The 21,303-nt window shown below is 42.2% G+C and overlaps 1 protein-coding gene across 1 annotated transcript; it reads right to left on the bottom strand.

Moving 5' to 3' along the window:
- Nucleotides 1–1,906: 1,906 nt before the first annotated feature.
- Nucleotides 1,907–15,714, bottom strand: nptx2a (neuronal pentraxin 2a; the record flags this gene model as incomplete). The annotated part of the gene is made up of 5 exons (XM_079746560.1): nt 1,907–2,134; nt 3,251–3,430; nt 8,143–8,387; nt 11,968–12,262; nt 15,262–15,714. 5 exons carry the CDS (start codon nt 15,712–15,714, stop codon nt 1,907–1,909), a joined length of 1,401 nt encoding a protein of 466 aa, XP_079602686.1.
- Nucleotides 15,715–21,303: the final 5,589 nt, after the last annotated feature.

The raw sequence follows: 21,303 nt of genomic DNA, 5'->3' as shown, positions 1-21,303 counted from the left end.
ATCAACAACTTAGTGAACATACCGGGAGTTTATTAAAAAAGATTTTTTTCCAAGTCTGTGCCTTACCGGTTATACTTGGCTGTTTTAAAAACTTTTGGTGCCTCTATTATATTATTTACAGTTAAAAGATAAAGATTTGGAAGCGTTCGCAGTGCCCCAAGCCAATAACATGGAATCCATTTGGGCGGTTTCATTGGTCCGGGCATTTGCGGTCAAGCCCTATACTCAATTATCAACAAAAAATAGTGTCTGCAAAAGACCCTGGGTTCAATTTTCGCAGGAATTACACTTGATTGATAGACATCTGTACTATTCATCACTGTCTCAATGTTTTTAAAGTGTCCCTTAATCTCATGATTCCCTACCAGGCATTTTGGTGTTAACAAAGTTATACTATAAATGGTAAATGGGCGGCAGAAGAAGCAACATCAATACACAACATTCAAAGAATAAAGTAAACCAAACGTCTGACAAAACACCACCACTTGCGCTGGCGCTGTTCGATCAACCCAACCCTCATTGATTCCATGTCTTGTTGTTCTTTAGATAGTTTTTCTTGTTAAGTCATCTCATATCCATGCTGTGAAAGACCACCTTCCTTCGAGACAGAGTCACAACGACATGGAATGACTTCCCTGGTGTCCATACAACCCAAACAAATATACAAAAATGAAACTTTTGTAAAGCCTTTGTCATCATCGGCCCGTTCTGTTGGCTTTTGTTTTGCGCGCGCCTGCACTTACACAAGAAGAACACACTGTCGTCCTTGATGAATATCAGCTCCCAGTCATGCTGACTCACATCAAAGTTTAATTAATTATTCGTTAGAGGAGGGAATTAAAGGGGTGTTCCGCCAGGGCCCAGACCGGCTCCGCCCACCTCTGTCTGGACACATGCCTTGGTTGCTTCTAGGCTCTGCTGCCCGTCCTGAGCCACAACTTATTAAATTGTTTTTGTCATTTATTTATTTGATTGTTGTACCTGAGCTGGGCGTCTCTAGTCTCTCTTCAAAATCTGCTTCAGGACGAACAGCTGATCTAGAATCAGGGAGTTAGGACGGTAATGTTGTTCCCTCACGAGATACGCCAGCAACGAGGCTCATGCGCACGTCGTTCTCTCTCTCTCACGCTCTCTCTCCATCACAAGAAAACTAACATTGACTCCCACGCACTTACTCCAACGTGTGTGCACACACACACACACACACACACACACACACACACACACACACACACACTTACATAATTTCAAGCACACAAAATGCTTGTGCGTATTCACAGACAACATGCGCTGTCATTTTTTAAAACATATTTTTTATCCAACCCAGGCTACACATGCATAAAGTGACATTTGAATATCAATAACAGGCATCCTTTATCGTCTTCCCCCTACCAATCATCTATGATATCCCCCCCAATCAATCTCACCAAGCAAGGTAAACGTGTGTGTGGAGCCAATAGTCACAGTGGATAAAACCCGACTTTAAGACTGCATAGTTACTACATACAAATGTCGTCAGAGGATGGATGAAAGCAGATGGGAAGTTGGGGTTTCAGCTTTCCCTTCTAAATTTCTAAAATGTAATCTCATCCAAAGAAGGTAGTGACACACGGAAAGGCAAGATCACATGACATAGTCATGTGATCCCGGTAGTGGAGCGTAGTCCTGGTGGGTTTGGATATTTTGCACACAAAAAAATATAGGATTCTATCGACCGAAAACGGTGTGCACCTAGACCCAGCAGAGCCAAACCACGTGACTCTGCTTTCACAGCACCGTGTCACCCTAAACAAAACCCCCTTTTTTTTATTCGAGGGCCTCACTCTTTCTCAATGGAGCTTCCGTTCCACTTCATCTCACAGTTCCTTTACACCATCGTCAGCGTCATCACGATCACCCTCCTCTTTTAGGAATCGAATGCACGGTCCTCGCAGATCTCCAGGGGTGCTTTGGTGGCACCGCCCATCACTTCGACATTGGTGTCCACCCAGGGGATAACGTTGCCGGGCATGTAGGCCGAGCAATTGGCCATACCGATGATGTCCCCGGGGCGCAACACCCGGTCCCACATGTTGAACTGACTCATCTCGCCCACGAAAGCCTGGGTGGCATCGAAGCGACCGCCCACAATGTCCTGGCGGGACAAGGGGAAGGTTGAGAAGGGGTGGAGGGGTGCAGGAGGGGAGGTTGACAGAGGTGGGGGAGTTGGGGGGGGAGGTAGTTGGAGGGGAGGCAGGTAGGGGATGAGAGAAGAGAGGAGGAGAGCAAAGAGGAAAGAGCGAGATAGAGACACATGCAGCCAAGCAATAGAGAGAGAGAAACAGGAAACGGAGACAGACAGAGAGAGTGAGTGCAAGAGAGAGGGGCCAAGAGAAACAGAGAGAAAGTAAGGGAGATAATAGAGAGGGGGAGAGGGGAGGGGGAAATAAATAGAAACAGACAGACAGAGATAGAGATAGAGATAGATGGGCATAGAGGTAGAGGCAAAGATAGATGAATGTGGAGACAACATTAAACATCAATCTTTCAACATCCCCATCATATCTCTATATTTTTTCCTTACTGCAGCAAATCAGATCAATTCCTCCTGACTTAATAAAATCCTGACTCCTGCTCTGCATTACCTGCCAACTCCTGCAATTATCCATCCACCTGTACCTCCGCTGCTGCAATTCCGCAACCCCTTAGAGAACCACTAGTGTATAAACTAGTATAAGGGAAGTATAAGTATAATCCCCTTAAAGTTTGGTGTGCGAGTGCTTCTTGCGTGTTGGACACACAGACACACAAAAGCATGGACACACACCCACAAGCATGAACACACACACACGCACACACACACACTGGAGAGGGAAATGTAGTTATGGTTATGATGTGTTTTGCATAAGATTTGCCGGCCGGGGGGAGAAGGTGAATGACGTGTCGCTGATTGTGCAGATGCTAGAGTGAGCCCCTAATGACTCTGCTGCTCTTGACGCCTGTTCTGCACCTCTGGCCCAAGGGGGGGGCACACAGAACGGAACACAGACACACACACTGACGAAGACACACACTGGAAAACACACACACACACACACACTGGAGTAGACACAGACTTGAAATTACCCACTGACACAGACACACACTGGAAGAGACAGGCTTACACACGCACACACACACACACACACATACTAAATTTTCAACAACCACACACTTATCATTCAGCCTCTATTCCCGTACCTCTCCTTCCCCCCTCCCCTCCTGGTCTCACCTGCTCCTGGCCCAGGATGATGACTCCTCCAGGCTTAATTGGGTGCCAGGGGGCCAGGTTGTCCCCAGTGCCCAGCCGCTCTCCATCCTGGTAGGCTTCCCAGAAGCCATCCCTGGTTGTCCAGGTGATGCAGATGTGATGCCAGCGGCCATCGCCTACAGACAGAGGCAGCTGGGCCACCTACACACCGGACAATAGAAAGGTGGCTTATAAAAGAGAGAGTAGGAACAGGTGTGTGTGTGTGCTGTCGGTATTTAGGCATTTATCAGATACTTTGCCTATAATAAATAAAATATGCGACGTGGGATGGCAATCTGACAGAGTTGTCAAAGAAAGATGGCTCCTTCTGAGCAGAATTCTCCCTCTGACGAGGCGCATGGGCCACGCACTATTTTGAATAACACTTTGATTGTTATTGTCATCAGCCACCATGCATAATGGACAGCCTTCCGAGCAGTAGGTAGCAAACCGCTTCTGAAAGGAGCCTTTGGTGGTAGAGCTCTGCTTTGTCTGCAGATCAAAAGACAGTCGGATCCCTCATCATCACACCGTGTCTGCGATGAAGGCATCCCTCATCATCACACCGTGTTTGCGACGAAGGCATCGTCCACAGTGGGGAAGGCGCAAAAAATGGATATGTGACTACTCTGTGGCTCATGAACGGTTAGTTTTGTCCTCAAGATAATGCTATATTCTAATATTTGCAGTTATTTCAAATCAAATCTATTGGGTCCAACAGCATCTGTGGAAGTGGATTCACATTCAAAGGAACATTTAAGGATTAAATAAAATCGGAGGATCTCAGAAATAACCAGGGTTCATATGTTATGGACAAGCATTCGATTTCATAGAGAAAGACTCATTCACAATCGATTGTTGTAATTGTTCAAGTTTCAACATTATGGTCAAACTCGAAAACATTGACACTACGCTGTGTAGAGCATTTCATTGAAAGGTTAGACGATTGCTTGCGTTGTTGATTGTTGCTTAGTATTCATGGAAGACAAAAAGCTGTGGATACACAACTGATCCCTGCCTAACACACCCAGTATGGTGCTGCTACCTCATTCACCATATGAATTCTGAATAGACTGCTAATCCTCGTGGATTTACTTGTCACGTTGAAAACAAAATACAGAAAATGTGGAACACGTCGGACCAAATGTGCAATTTATAAAAGCTGTGCGGGTCACATTGCGTGGGTGCCAGGGAACACAGTGTCAACGTTAGTCCTTCTTCAGCAAGTTGCAAACCTTTATAAATGAAATCCCATCGATCATTGGTTTAGCTCAGAAGACATGAAGGACTTGCCAATAAACGTCACCGGGAAGTCTAATCTGAATGGTGGTAGGATATAGTGGTGAGAGTTTGGCTAATGTCGTATCCAGTAGTCCTACTAAGTTATGGGGGGGGAGTGCAGCACAGAGCCAAGCCAAAACAGAAAGGGTCAGAGTTATGCATTCTTTCCTCTTTCGTTATCAAGATATTCTCATTTGCGTGAGCTGGTGAAGTGTATTTCTACAGTGGCAAGTCTACACGCTGATATGTTTTTTTTATATATGAAACCTTACAGACACTGTTTGACAGTTAACTAGCGCTGGCCCGTGTTCGTGTTCGCCATTTACATGCTTACAGATACCTGCATCCAGCAACGTGATTGGACAAAAATTAAGTCTGACTTGTGAGATTAGAGTTTGATTTACTTCTGACAGAAAGGTTTAGGTTTCGAACACGAATGACAGCAGAAAACCTTGAAGTAGGACAAGATGCCCCATCCTTACCTGCTGCTTAATGACCTACATCTTCAACATTCTTGTTAGAAGCTACTAAGCAATCTTCTAAATTACTGTTCCAGATAAAAAACGATCATGTTTTTGACAAACTATGGGATAAAAAAAAAATTGGGCTAAGAGTTCTAGGATGGAGGGGGGGTGTGTTATCCCCATAGTTACGACACACCACCTTTTTTAATACGTTGTTGTTTATGAGCGTTATAATGAGCTTTATGACATGTGCCATACACCATAAAGTTATAATTAAGGGTACTAGAAACCTAACTCTCTCATGGACACCAACATCAAAATCAACTGTTGCCCTGAACAAGTGGCGTAATACTATAAATGTCTGGGTTTAAGCCTCTCTCGGACGCTGCCATCAACATTACTAATGCCCAGATAAAGCTTGACACATCCATGAAGAGGAGGAGGATAACAGGGGCACTTGGTGTCATAAAAACAGCATTACCTATGTTCGGAGCAGGGTGGAATGTTTCAAAATTGGTTGTTGGAAACTGGTAAAAACATAGAATTTCACTCTATTTCAGTAACACTGATAAAATGTCATATAACAATGTTGAAGATCATATAGGACCGATTACCATGTTTAAAAGAATTCACAAACAAAATGTACCCTTTACCATTGGTATTACTGTATTCAAATCAGGACAGACACAGTGTTGCAAATCATTTTACCACCATGGACACATAACCTTTTGGACAAAGTCAGACTATACTGGTCTATACTGCAGTACTCTCAATATTACTTTGCATGGAGATTATTATAAGCATTGTTATAAATGGTACACACAGCGAAGAGCATGTGCCCAGGGGAACCTTGTAATAGCATGAATAAATGCAGCACATGGATGTGCTACATACAGTTATCATATTGAGCACGCATGGTTCATTGATTGCTACCATCCTCCACACGCACATGTGTACACACAAACACAACGCATGCATGCTCGCATTTCACTTGCACATGCCCATATACTGTACATCGACACAGACACACACTTTGAATACAGTTCTCTGATCTCTAATACACCCTCTACCAGTCTCTCTATCAGTCTCTCCCTCTCGCTCTCTCTTTGTCATCTCTGTCTCTTTCACTGTTCGATCCCTACATTTTCTTCATTCTGTGTTATGTGTTATTGATGTCTAGAGAAAAGCTGGTTGAAATCTGCTCCCTGTCAATAACAATAATAAACAAGGGGCACAAAAAGGGAACAGAAAACACTTTAAGCCCTCCATTGACCACTATGCTCCACCAACAGCACCGTCCGATACACCCATACTAGCACTCTCTGGCATCACAGACAGGGAAATAAGTATTGTTACAATCCCGGTTTACACAAACAAATGTTATTTAAGTAACGAACAGAAATGTGTGTAATTCAGAGCGATGGCATCTAATGATCATAAGAGATCCACAATTAAACATTCAAACGGCTCGACAAATGCTGTCTTAAATGTCTTTGCGCTTTTCATTTCCATGCAATAATCATAAAAGGCCTTGCGAACACTGTTAAGTATTGCCAGAGGAGTTGGGTCGGCCAAATGAGCGACCCGTATGAAATTAAATCAGGACTACTGAGAGAAGGAAGGAAGGAGCTCACTCTCTAGAGGGCGAGGGGCTTGAGAAGTAAACCTACTGGTACTACCACTATTACTACTACTACTACTACTGCTATTACTACTAGTACTACTACAAAGCCCTACTACTATTACTACTACAACACTTTGCTCTCATGGCTACTCTAAACTCTGTCCACTTGTTTTTTTAAAACTAGGTCATCTGTAGCGACTCTTATTTTGATTCCATACTTTGATTTAGGGCTGCTCGATTATGGAAAAAATCATAATCACGATTATTTTTGTCAAGATTGAAATCACGATTATTCAAACGATTACTTTTAAAATTGAAATCGAGATTGAAATTCAATTAATTGCCCAGCCCTACTTTGATTGTTCTCAGCCTTGAGGCTTGTAACTCACCTTGAATAAAACCATCTTATAAATGACTAAATGTACGACTACTACTACTACTATTACCACTAGTACTATTATGACTACTACGACTTAGAAATATAATAATAATAGCAATATAATAATTATCATTACAATAATCTATGGTAGAATGACCAAAGAAAATCAATTAATGAATAATGAAATGAATAAAAATATCTGATAATAGTTCAATGTCAAAAAAGTCACCAATCAAAACAAATATGATTATATCGTAGGGTTTGTGTTAAATCCCCATACTGTGTAGTCCCTCTGAGATACAGTGAAGCATCCCAACATCCAAAAAATTCCAAACACGACTCGATACTTTCCTTATTTACTACTATCCATACACTATAGAAGGCTTTGTTTATCAAGCCATATGCTGGCCCGCACACTCCTACACATCGGCAGTCATCTTGCCAGGCTCAATTAAGAAAAAAACACTACACAACTACAAGAACAAGAACATAACAACCACACACAATGACACACAAAGTACACACACAAAGTAAAATAACAAGCGGAAAACAAATACTATGAAATCTCTCACTAGAGCACAAACCTCCGCCAAGGATTCAGCTTGGGGGGAGCCAATAGGCTGCCCTGAAATGAGTCCAAAGACACTCCACACATCCCCCCTGAGAAAACAGGAAGTGGGCAGGGCTTGGGGAGGTCACCGTACGATCATCATGGACCCTTGATAAACCTTTTAGGGTCTTTCTTTGTGGTGGTGTACGCAAATCTATGGGAAGTAATGAAACTTTTTGTAATATGTCCAAGACAGGTCAGAGACAATAAAAAAACACCTCGAGTCTGGTCCGTTTATCATGTGTCTCTACCAAAGCCGTACATCTGTCCATGGTCACCGTGTTGATCATATCTTTCCCTATGAACTCCGTTATCATCATGTGAGTGGAGGCTAGCGTCGCACACACCTGAACCCACGTGGCCTTGTGTTTCCATATCCAACCCTCTGACTGGTTAGATTGTGTAAAAAATAAACATATTTTTCTTTTTATCGCAGCCTTTGCAATTTGAAAATCGTGTTCTATTACATTGCGATGTCAGCTTGAATTCGATTAATCGTTCAGCCCTAGCGCCTACCTTATCGTTCACCAGCAGCTCGATGGGGTTGTTCCCCCACTCAATGAGCACAATCTCATTGGCCTGGCCCGGCACGCCATAGGAGAATGGGGTGCCGATACCTGGGCTGGCGCTGGACTTCAGCCACATGCACACGGTGAAGGCGTACATCTCCGGCAGGCTCTTCTTGATGCGGCCGAACAGGTAGTTGGTGCGCAGTGACAGGGACACCTTGAAGTCCTCCGGCGACTTGAAAGCGTTGTTGGCTGTGGACATGCATTAGACAATAAATATGTCAATACTGGTGTGATATACTGTATGTGGGTTTATGTGAGCTCTCGACGAAGACAAAAATGCTTGTCGATATTGATGACAATTACAACTAGAAAATGCATTTCCTGCAGAAAATGCGGTGAGTGCTGTAGTGCAAAGTGAGGTTGAAAATACTTTTTTTAATAAAGCCACGTAGATTAAGACATAAAGAAACGTTAAATGGCTTGAATCAAGTGAAGGTATTTGAACAAAAGTTCAAAAGTCTAAACGGATAAACAGTGTAAACATGCACAACATTTAAGAAATTGTAAATGGTTGGAAACAAATAAAGTGACAACTGAATGAAAAATGCTAAGTATTGCTTAAGTGCAGAAATATAAAATTAATTGAACTGAAGAATCTGAAAGGTCAAATGTATTGCCCTGTACTGCTGGTGTGTGTGTGTGTGTGTGTGTGTGTGTGTGTGTGTGTGTGTGTGTGTGTGTGTGTGTGTGTGTGTGTGTGTGTGTGTGTGTGTGTTGAAGAGAATAGCGAGCCGCTGCGTGATTAAAGTAGCCCAATAGAGCAGGAAAAAACGCCCAATCTGGCAACCTTGCTGAACGTCCTCACGCTCCAGCTCAACGTAAATCAATGAGACCAACTGAAAACGAAGCTGGTATGAAACTAAAACTCTGATTCTGAATAAAGTTAAAATTATATCGAAATTACGTTTGGATATTATTGAAGATACAAGTGGGTAGATTTGTTAAACGGCTTGAACGAAGATAAGCGATTTAGTTAGGTCTTAAACAGGTGATCTCCCATTGACTCCCATGTTAAAAAAAGATAGTATTTTAAAAGTAGAATATCTTAAAAAGTATAAAATATTTTAAAAATCTGAAAAGAAGGACGCGATTCCAAGCTATTCTGAACATTTTAAAATTTGAATGTTGTCTCTAGGTGAAAAATCGAGGAAGGAGATAGGTCCCAAAGTTTGTAGAGAATAATAAAGAAAGGAAGAATACAACCCATGATAAAACAATAGTTCAGTGCTGCATGCAGCACTCACCTAATTAAGCTGTTATCTGTTTCATATTCATCTCTCTAATCTAATTCTAATCTATTGTTTGAATAAAGATGAGGTTGCAGCGACGTCCACCGTACAGCTTGAAAGTCTCCAGCTGCTGAAGTGGAAGGCGACCATGATGAGAGATGGATCTGATGATCAGAGTGAGTGACAAACAGCGGATTGCGCAGGTGGCCAGGGCTATACAAATCACATCAAGGATGACAGTAAAATGATTCATCGGTATTGATTTCAGTATTGATAAATGACCGTTTGAAACTTGCGGTCAAGAAATTGCTTGGCACCAATCCACACAAAATACCCCACGCAAGTAGAAGCTACTGGATGGCGGTGATTGAGATGAAATAATCAATGAGGGATCTCAGGGGAAGAGTTAGCGAGGGAGGAAGAAATGTACAAAAAGAGAAAAAATTGGAAAGGAAGTGGAGCAATATCAGGCATTAAAACACAGACAACCCACACAATCACAAGTACACACGAACACAAATACAAACACCCATACATACAGACAGACACACACACACACACACACACACACACACACACACACACACACACACACACACACACACGTTTCCACACAAACACAAATGCCCTCAAGTATATATATCAAAAGAGGAAAGAATTATCCCTGACTCCATAGTAACCTCCATAGTAACCATTACACCAACAGCTTTTGGGGTCCTTCAAGTGTAGTGGTTTCTTAGCAGCAGCAGCAGCAGCAGTAGCAGGGCTGTGCTAAGAATAAGATAGTGGTCCTCATTATGGTTGAACTGTATTAGCTTAGCACTAGTACCAGCAGTGGAAAGGGCTGTGCACGTTGTCACCGACAGCACCCATTAGCCATTAGCAGCTGCTGCTGTTCCGCACGGTTGCAATTTTTCAGCGCTTTTTTTTTTTTTGCTCACATTGAAAGCAACACACAAGCTCTAGAATTAAGAAATGTGTGCAGCCTGGCATAATAGGGGTTCAATGCCTGAAATGTTTAATAAAGGGTAACATTAACAAGTCCTCATTTGTTAGCCTATTTTGTCTTGTCTCAAGCTTTGTGATATCAAACATTAAAACATGGAGACAACAGAGCTTGAGGCAGGTGGAAGCAGTGTCCAGTGACTATGGGGACTCCTAATAGGCCTTCCTGTGGGGAAGGCAATTCATTTCAAGTGTTAATTTGGATGTCTAACATCAAAGAGATACCCTGAAGTATTAACGTGCCCTTGAATTTTCCTTAAACTAATTAACTGCAAATTCTGCTACCAGATTCAACTTTTTTAAGACTGAGGTGTAGCTCCAAAAAGTAGCCCAGGGAGAGAACGGAAAAAATAAAAATATTGAAAATTCAACAGTGTAGGATTGTACACTTGTATAGAAAACACAGCTAATTAGTGTCTTAACAGGCCCCTATTTTACCAGCAGATATGATGTTGATAAGCATTACAAACTCTATTTCAGTTTAAATCTTGATGCCTGATGGATAGATAACATCCACATCGAGGATGATTCTCTAGCTATTGATAGACAATTTTTCAGAATGCGTACGGGTACTTTAATTGTAATTAGGGGTCCTACGAAATCCGTAGGAACCCTATTGCATTCATTAGTATTCATTTTTTTATATATATATCTCAAAGTGGACATGCTCAAATGTTGTATAAATTGGCAGGCTTGGAGTAAAATGAAGTTCAACATTCTCAACAGCCTGCCATTTCCATTAGAAAAGTCTAAGATGAATAACTTTTGTATAGATGCACCATTCCTCATGATGAATAACTTTCAATGTGCAACCCATATGGTCAGCCCATTTAGATTTTATGCAATGGCTTCAACTCAAACAAACACCCACAAAAAAACTGCTTTGATGCTGTTGTTGATAAAAGCTGCAAACTTGGCATGTACCAGGTGACTGTGGCACTATATGGTCTTAAACTCATAGCAATAAGCCCAAAGACAGCGGGTATATACAATTTAAAGTAAAATATATGCATATCCCCGATGTTTAAACAGCTATAACTTTGCGTTAAGACCATGTAGGCTTGGCTGTCAAAGACGTCTACTAAGAGGAGATTCTATTGTATACCCATGCCAAATTTAAATTATTGGGAAATTTGGATGCATTGGTTTGAAGTTGGCCTATCCAAACCGAGGCCTCTCTCCAACACAGGATGGGCCTTGTATGGGTCCACACATCATTGCCAATGATGTGTGCATCACTTTAAGACTTTGAAGGCTTGACCATATATACTTTAGAATCATTGTTGGAGATTATTTTGATATGTTTACTCCGGGTAAACCAGGCACACAAATGCCATATTACCATATTCGCCATATTTCAAGACCTCGTTATAATTGCTTGCAAATATATTTGTAATTGTAATTTAGATTTATACAGACATTTTTTAAACAAATTTAAATCGGTTCTGAAACTAATTCTGAATCTGAATTTCAAGCTGAATTTGTATTTGAAAGTGTATCAGAAGCATAATCTGGTTCTGAATCTGAATCCTTACTTCTCTCCAGCTCGGTGATGCGCTCCAGCAGAGAGCTGAGCGTGTTCTCTGTGCGCTGGCGGTGGTCAGCCGTCTCGTTCAGGAGCTGACTCTTCTCCTCCTCCAGCTCAGACACTTTTCTCAGCAGCTGGCCTTCTAACACCTCCAGCCGCTGGCGGAGCAACTCTCGCAGCTCTGTGGGCAGGGGGGCCAGGGGGGGCAGGGATGCCACTGGACTCCCGCCACCTCCACCTCCACCACCGCTGGTCAATGACAGGTTGGTGCCAGGGAGACGCAGCTGCTGCTGTTGCTGCTGCTGGGTGAGGTGGAGGTGCAAGGTTGAGAGGAGGAAGGGGGAGAAAGGATGTTAGCGACTGGAGGTGGACCAATAGAATAACAGAAACACAGACAGGTGGACAGAAAAACACGTAGATAAATTTGGCCGGGAGAGGGTGCTGTGTGTTATCGACTATATCCTGTCAGCTCTGGTCCCTCCTGCTAACAAAACAACAGCAACAACAACTTTTCTTTCGCAAAACAATTGACAAAGTAATAGCTGGAACATTTAACAGAAAGGATATCCCTCCCCGGAAGTCCTTCCCCCTCACTCGCTTCTCCCCCCATTCATGGGACTGTAACAGATATGGAAGTCCCTCCCTCTCTGTCGCCAATATTTGCACATTCAAAGCAGGCGTAAGGGGAGGTTGTAGACCAACAAAATAACAGAACCACAGACCTGTAGAACTATAGAACAGAAGCAGCCAGATAGAAAGGCAGCTTACTAGAATAGTATGCAGACGTACAGTCCTATAAAACAAACTGGAAGGCAGACGGATAGCTCAAGTAAGGCAGAAGAAGATGAAAAATACAAAATGGAAGAATGATTCAGGATAGTCAGACCAACCTTCTGACAGACAAACAGACAGACAGAGAGGAAGTATAAGCATAGGATTGAATAGTGTGAGTTTGTGTAATAGACAGAAAACGAGAGCTTTGATTGAATGAATAGACACTGACAATAGCAGCCACGCGATCCTCTCAGGCCGCGTTCCATTCAGTCCCTGTGGAGGCCTAGACCTTCATACCCCTCCTCCTGAATGGAATGGCATCCTTCCTTCAAACCACTCAGGTTGTATTATAACGCCATATCAACGCTACGCTGAGCAGTGAACGTATGCATGTGGTCCTGAAGGAGATACTTTTGTTCAAACATAAACGTATCAAGACTTACAAGTAAGGCTGAGCAATCATGGAAGACAATCGAAATGGGAGCACCTACAGAAAAAGTGTAAAGCAAATCAGATTCCTCGTTAAAAGAACCCTGCATGGCAGGTTTGAATAGCACCTGGCTTGATAGGATATTACTCCTTAATATAGGATTTATATTTCTCTGGATTGCTACACTATGCGCAATGAGTGAGCATAGGCGATTCCGTTGACGCAAACGCTCTACTCAGGTCCACTCATCATCACTTCCCAAAAGTCAATTCAGGTGCTTCATATGTTGAACCTCCACCTTGTGCCACCTCAAACACTGTGTGACACTCGACGATGATTAATCTCGCCTGACACAATGGAACCTTGCTGAATAATCCAGATGGCACTGATCCAAACGCCATCTGTCACCCTCTCTCTCTCTCTCTCTCTCTCTCTCTCTCTCTCTCTCTCTATATCTGTAGGACTGGCGAAGCCAAACTCCTCAAGGTCTTCACTCTGAATTCCATCTGAATGCTGCCAAATGGATGTTTACCGATGGAGGAGAGAGAGAGAGAGAGAGAGAGAGAGAGAGAGAGAGAGAGAGAGAGAGAGAGAGAGAGAGAGCGTGGCTGGCTGGCTGGGTTTGTAGTATGCCACAGTATCGACCTTCCAACAATCGTTATATGGTAAGCAGATGAAGATCAATGGGGACGACATCAATAAGGCATGGGAAAATATGGCTTCCATATTCCAGTGGACAGCTGCAATACATCCTTGATTTGATCAAGATGGGGGGGGGGCGGGGTATTAAGGCATTCAATCATGCATAATTGCGGGTGAAGCAAGGGGAAGGGATGGAGCGCGATTGAGAGAAGGGTATGTGTGTGGAAGATAGAGAGGAGAGAGAGATATAATGAGCGGGAGAGAGATTGTTGAGGAATTTAAAGGTCCACTACATGTTATTAGTGAGATTAACTTGACCAAGTAGTTTAAAATATAAAAGTATAAAAATATTGATTCTGCAGAGAAGGAGAACAAGAGCGTCTGCAAGTGGTAGATTATATATATATATATATATATATATATATATATATATATATATAGAGAGAGAGAGAGAGAGAGAGAGAGAGAGAGAGAGAGAGAGAGAGAGAGAGAGAGAGAATATGTGTGTGTTTACGTGTAATTAATAATTGTGTGTGTGTTTGTGTATGTGAAAGAGTGAGAGAGATAGATATAGAGTGTATGTCTGTAGAGCGAGAGAGAGAGAGAGAGAGAGAGAGAGAGAGAGAGAGAGAGAGAGAGAGAGAGAGAGAGAGAGAGAGAGAGAGAGAGAGAGAGAGAGAGAAAATAAAACAGATTTAGAGAAGCAATCTATTCATTCGGATTGAGCATGACTGCTACTTCACATCTTTGGAGCTCAATCACATGACTCATAATTGGCAATACTGAGGAGATAACAGCTATTTGTCAGGATGTACTATGCAAAGCAGCAGCTCTCGTCTGGTAATGACCTAAATATTTTATGAATGGGATTACTGAGGCATGTGAAAAAGACTGCAAAAAACAGTTAGATGTTTGGTCTTTAGAGATTAAAACTCACTGGAGCACATGCAACACAAAACTAGAGCATTGCATTTGAGTGCAAATCATTGAAAACTATTTTGTAAGTGAATAATTGACATGTTAGCAAATGAATTCCTTATCTTTAATCCTTAGATTAGTGTGTGCGCTTTAGGATTTTAAATGAGCTGCGGTGAAAAAGGCTAGTATGTGCAGAACCTTTTTCTTTCATCCAATCTTGATGCAAAACAGAAATTATTAAACCTTTGACACCATGTCTGTTGATATTTTCCAATGCGTGCATGTTGCTTTATAAACAGCTCGCAGCTGCAAAGCGTTGAGTGAACCTGACAAGCTTACCAGGTGACCCTGCTAAATCCACGCGAGGTTTTATTTGCTGCATATCATGGATAATGTGCATGTTTGTTAGTTTAACAGGATGAGACAAGTCAGAGGCAAAGGGGAGAAAAAACTTTCGACAAGATAGAAACGTAGCGCAGATTCAACAATGGCCTATATTTTGGTTATTGATGAACAAATTGGCGCGCGCAATCTCACCTCCAAGCTCTCGAGCCGACCCTTGAGACTCTGCATGGTCTTGCCCAACTGGTCAATGGTCTCGCTGGGGTCGCGGGGTAGGTCCCCCATCGTGTTCTTGCCGTACTCCTTACGTCTCGAGCCCTGACCCCGAGCTCTGCTCTGTGACGTGTCGTCCGCGGACGATTCGCAGCGCGCGAGCTTGGAGTTGAGCTCCTTGATTGTGCCCTGCTGGCTGACGATCGTCTCCTTCTGTAGCAGTATGGTCTCACGGAGCTGGATGATAGTGTTCCGCAACTCGTCCTCCACCTGGCTCGTGCTTTGAACGCGGTTCCCCGTGGGGCCGTATCCGCAACCTGGTTCCGCTCCCGGGGGGATCGCGTTGCAGACGAAGCGGCTACCTGTGGCACCCTCGTTGGCGCGCGCCGTGCGTCCACTTACCAGGTATAAAATCCCAACAATTAAATTGAGCATCCTGACAAAAATTGTAATATGAAAAACAACTATAATTCAACCTCGAGTCGTTGACGTCCCAAATCAAAAGGCGTTCTATAAAATCCAAATCTCAGTCATTTGATGGCTTTGGACATCGTGTTCGAAATACCGAAAACCGCATGGGAACAACAAAGTTATAAATAATTATTTAACCACCACAAATAATATAAAAACAAATAAAAACTCCGCAGTTGAACGCACAGTCGCAGACGCTTTCAACTAAACACACCAAAAGATGGCCATCGTCTTGCGCATTGGATATGGAAAACTGCAGGAAAGAAAGAATCACAGTTATATTTTCGATTAAGTAATTTTAGTTTAAAATATTTTTTCAAAAGTAGCAAAACATATCTAAGATAAACATTTGTAGCTGTCGTCCTCGTGCCTCTGCGGTCCGCTTGTCAGTGAGTAGTGCTGATGCTGGGGTTGGAGCAGATTAATATAGGGCGCGCGCACTGGCGTTTCCGTTCATCATTTGTGTGCTCAGTCAAATCGGCTTCATCACACGTCATCATTGCGTCGCAGCAGAAAGTATACGCGTTGCGCCGCGAGCTCTGCTCTTCGAACGTAGTATAATTATGTGATAATAATCGTGATGCTCGGAGCTAGTTGAACACATGTTGTACATAAAGGCTTTATCAACGAGCACATCTGTTGATATATTTTATATATAAATTCTTTCATAATATATGAATTGATGGGATTTTTTGTCATACATAATTAATGTGACAGTGTGAATACATCAACACAAAATTCATTACAAAAACAGTCCTTTGAACAGTCAGTGTTATAGGTCAATACTGTGATTTGAATATTTTTTTGCGGTAGCTTAAGTAAAGTAAAATAAGTAAGTAAAGTAAAATTAAACAAATCAATCCAAGAGAACAGCTCACATTATACACATTATAGGTGATACTTAAAATTACAGTCCCTCACACCCGCACGCACACAGACACACACAGAACACACACACACACACACACACACACACACACACACACACACACACACACACACACACACACACACACACACACACACACACACACACACACACACACACACACACACAGACTTCTTCCTATTTGGCCTACTTCATGCATGTACCAAATCCTCCTTTTCACTTGCTTCCTAGCATGCTTTGATTAATGGATTGCAATACACTGACCTTGGCATGACTCTGACTCTATGAACCTCTTTGTATTAACTCTATATGATTACTCCTAAATCTTCTGCTGCTGTATGATTCCTTCGGTCGGATCGTCCAGGTTTTTTTTCCAGAAAGTCCATCATCTGCCATTACTGACCACGTGGTCCTCTCGTTCGCAAAGTTATTATTTTTCTGTTAAAGTTGACCCAGTTGTCTCTGGATATGCCCTGTAACCAGATAACAACTAAAAACCTTGGCTTATAGTTTAGAACTATAGCCTGGATTGACTTGAAAACAGCAGTCCCTTTTCATTTTGGCACGGGGAAACGGTTTGCCTAAAATATTTGTAATTTCATATTCTGAAGATTTTCTACCTAATATACCAGAATACCTGCCGTGAATCTTTATTTTATTTAAAATATTTATATATACTAAGAGGCAGAATAATTAGAGAATCAATAACAGAGAATACAATTGTGTGGGAAGGAGCACTAGGCTTATGCTCAGGTTACTGAGCACACAGAATACACAGTTTTAATAAATCTGGTATAAATATTAATATATCTGCACCTTGGGTCGCATCTATGACAGATCAGGGCTTAGCGGCTCTTAGGATGTGAGACATTGAAGAGTATTGCAGGGGCTTTCGTTGTGCGCCGCTTTCTTCATGCAATGTCACATCAAGGCAAGACTGGCACAGCCTGTCAAAACGCTGCAAGGGAATTTGGGACATTGATGGCAAATAAGATGGTCAAATTTGGCTCAGTAAACGATTAATGAACTCAAGGGTTAAACTCTGCACAGCTTCCCTATCAAAATTGGATGTTATGAATATTTTACTAGATATTTACTTAAAGAAGTTGGAGACAAACCCTTTTGAATAGATAAGTCAATCTACATAACAGTAGCATTGTATCTGTGCAGCGCTTTTCCTTGAAAGGGGCTACAGGTTGTAACGGTATCACCTGCCATCTGTAGACTCGGCATACAATGGACGAAGACCGGCTAAAAGGTAAAAGATCGTGAGTGCATTTACACAACACTTCAGATTTTTTCTTAAGATGCATGTTTACACCTTAGTCTGACTAAAATCAGACAGCATCAAGTTTCTCATAGTCTGATTATTAATCGTGCATGTATACGTTCAATCGGATTGGAATCGGGTTTTGCGTTCTGCTCATGCTCAAGAATTTTTCCCAGGGCTGTGAGCCAAAAGTAGAAGGAGAAAATAGTCGTGTTGTTGTCGCCGTCGGAAAATGAGAAACAGCGATTTATTTAAAAAGGTAGCGAAGAGGATGGATGAAGCCAGTGTCGTGCCAATGTGTTTATCCCCTATAAGAAGTATATCCCCGGCCACCATTAAACTGTGCGTGTAAACTTACTGAGAGATCGGTCAGCAAAATCAGTTTGTCTCTTTTTTCTTTCTTTTACAACAAACCTTGGGAAAAAAAAAAAGTGTGACCATAACAACCTTATCTAAAGGACCTACCTTATCTTATGTTGAATGAATGGTTTCACTTTGCCATGTTTAAAGTGAACATTTAAAAGGTTATATGTTTGGGAGAAGTGTTAGATGTGTTCAGCTGCGGCTGATTCCTCATCTTGAGGCAAGGATCCTAATGATTCTAATTTGCTAGACGAAGGTCCCTTGCCTGCAATTATGCCTTGCTTTTGTACACCTACAGACTCAAGAGTAGATAAAAAAAACCAGATTTGCCCAGAATGCTCAATATTCAATGATATTGAATACAGTTGAAAGGTAGGTTACTCCTGAATATTGCACTGGTTGCTTTTTGTGCCTTTAATAAAGTGAGATTGATCACAGTGACGTTGGCCATTACACCCTCAAAGTTGCAGCCTCACCCTTGTCGACAACTGTAAAAAGTGGGATAGAAAATTTGTTTCAGCTTAATATCTCATATGGCACTTTTCTGACTTGCTATATCCCCCCCCCCCACACACACACACACCTCTGGTCCTTAGCTCATCACAAACATATCAGGTCCAAGGATGAAGAAGAAGATGAGGATGATGCTCTTCACTGACGTGTTGATGAGCATGACAGAGCGGTGTAAAGGTGTTGAACACTCTGATCCCATGACTCAACAATCTGATGGTCACACACACACACACACACACACAGCACACCAGGCAGCCAGCAGGCCTGTGGGTCCGGTAGCGAGTCTCAGCATGCTGAAAATGCCAAGAGCCCTCTGACACATGTCTCCTCTTGTGTCCTCATCATCCCTCCTCTGTCCCTACATGCTCCCTGCTTGCCTCCTTCCCTCCTGTGTCCCTCAATACATCCTCCCTGCTTGCCTCCATCCCTCCCTCCCTCCTCCCTCCCTCCCTCCCTCCCCTCTCACTCCTTCTCTCGTGTTGCCTACCTGGTGCTTTGCAGCTACACCACCACCAAAAACATATATATATATATATACATATATATATATATATATATATATATATATATATATATATATATATATATATATATATATATATATATATACACAGACATCTATATATATATACAGACAGACAGACACTAAATAAGCTAAATAACACACTAAATGGCAAGAAACTAAAAACAAACCTTTTAAAGGAATTGGAGAGATTCAGTTTCACAGTGGATATTGACACTGCTCTGAGAGTATATGTGTGTGTGTGTGTGTATTTGTGTGTGTGTTTGTATGTGAGAGTGAGATAGATATAGTGTATGAGCCAATGTGTGTATCTGTTTGTGTGTGTCTATAGGAGAGAGAGAGAGAGAGAGAGAGAGAGAGAGAGAGAGAGATGGCATTAAGAGGGCAAAGAAATAGAAATCGCAGCTGATAAAGTCCTCCACTAATGTGGCAGCTGACCAGGTCATTTGTTGAACCAAGAGGAAACTGAAGTGCTGTCTGATGACATGGCAGGGGATCGTCTTCTTGTCTTGACTGAGTATATATTCAGGGGACAGAGGACGGAAGCCTGCGAGGCAAAGCATCTTTCGAACAGATCACATGTTCAGGAGACTGTCAGAATGCTAATGCCATGATGTATGATGTTCAAGGTCACAGGAAACATTTTGAACATGCCTAATGGTGGGAGCTCTAATAATTCATTTCTAGGCCTGATTTATTTATTACAATTTGCATACACACACACACACACACACACCACGCGCACAGACACACACACACACACACACCCATGCAAATCCTAAATTAGAAAAATACTGCTCCATCTATGGTGGTGTACTGCATTTTGTAATTTTTTTATCTTGGGGGGGGGGGGGGGCCCGCAAACAACTGCCTTTCGTGTGGATCAGAAAGCTATAAGACATTATAAATAATTAAATTAATAGAATTATAAATAAGTACAACGGATACAATATATATTCTTTCCAAAATTGTCTGTTGTTTGATGTTGGAGGGCGAGGCTACAGACTCAGTTTTTACGTTCAGGAAGGAGCTCTTCCCTCTGTCGGTGAGTCCACGTCTCACACCCTGGGGACATTGTGAGCACATTGTTGATGAGCAGAGAAGTTGCTCGATATCAGAAAGAATGCAAGAACAACACATTGCCGGGACACTAAAACAAATTTTGTCGCCCCCCTTTGGATGTTCCCTTGTAGATGACATATTAATGGGTTTTTGGATAATGTTGGTGATTATTAAACAGGATAAAATTGTTTTTTTTTTACGTCAGAGCTGTCAGTTCTGATACAGACATGCAGAGCTTTGAATTATAGATAGGATTGGAATTATCAAGCATAAATGTATTATGATGTAATGCATGAGCAGCAAAATCATTGGACTGCACCAAGTATCACTCAACACCAATCACAGCAGACGATCAATGGTTATAGGATCACTCACAGCCTCAGACAAAACCAAATCTGCACCACCATCAAGACCACCTACCCTCCGGACGAAGATACAGGTCACTCCTTTTCAAAACCAAGTACGCCATATGATATTTTATCACCAAATCCATACTCACTCCTCATATATTTATGCTATTTTAGTCATTAAAACACCTTAATGGACCTTGTAAAGCTCAACACTTAGACACTTCACTTTAATGTCTTGTACTTGTGTGTTGTTACAGTTCTTTGAGTTTATTGAATTTAATTTTATCGATACGTGTTTCCAAATCACCCACAAAAATATTCAGAAGTCTTGGAAGCATGCTGCAGTGAGATGACTGTGAACCCCATGGTTCACTCTGTGGCTCTTGAACCGCGCATGGTGACTGTGCTGATCAGTGTGTGTTGGTGGCCATATGCAGTCCTTGATGACTTGCTTGTGCTTGAAAACAAACAGAGTGCTTCTCTCAGGTTCCTGTTATGTAACGAGCACGCCACCAATGAGTCTCCCGCCCACCACCAACGCTGGTGGCCATAGTGACAGGGCTATGAGACAACTCTGTGTGTG

Source organism: Pollachius pollachius (assembly GCF_949987615.1).
Source record: "Pollachius pollachius genome assembly, chromosome: 11".
Taxonomy (NCBI): domain Eukaryota; kingdom Metazoa; phylum Chordata; class Actinopteri; order Gadiformes; family Gadidae; genus Pollachius; species Pollachius pollachius.
This window is presented reverse-complemented; position numbering and strand designations above follow the sequence as displayed.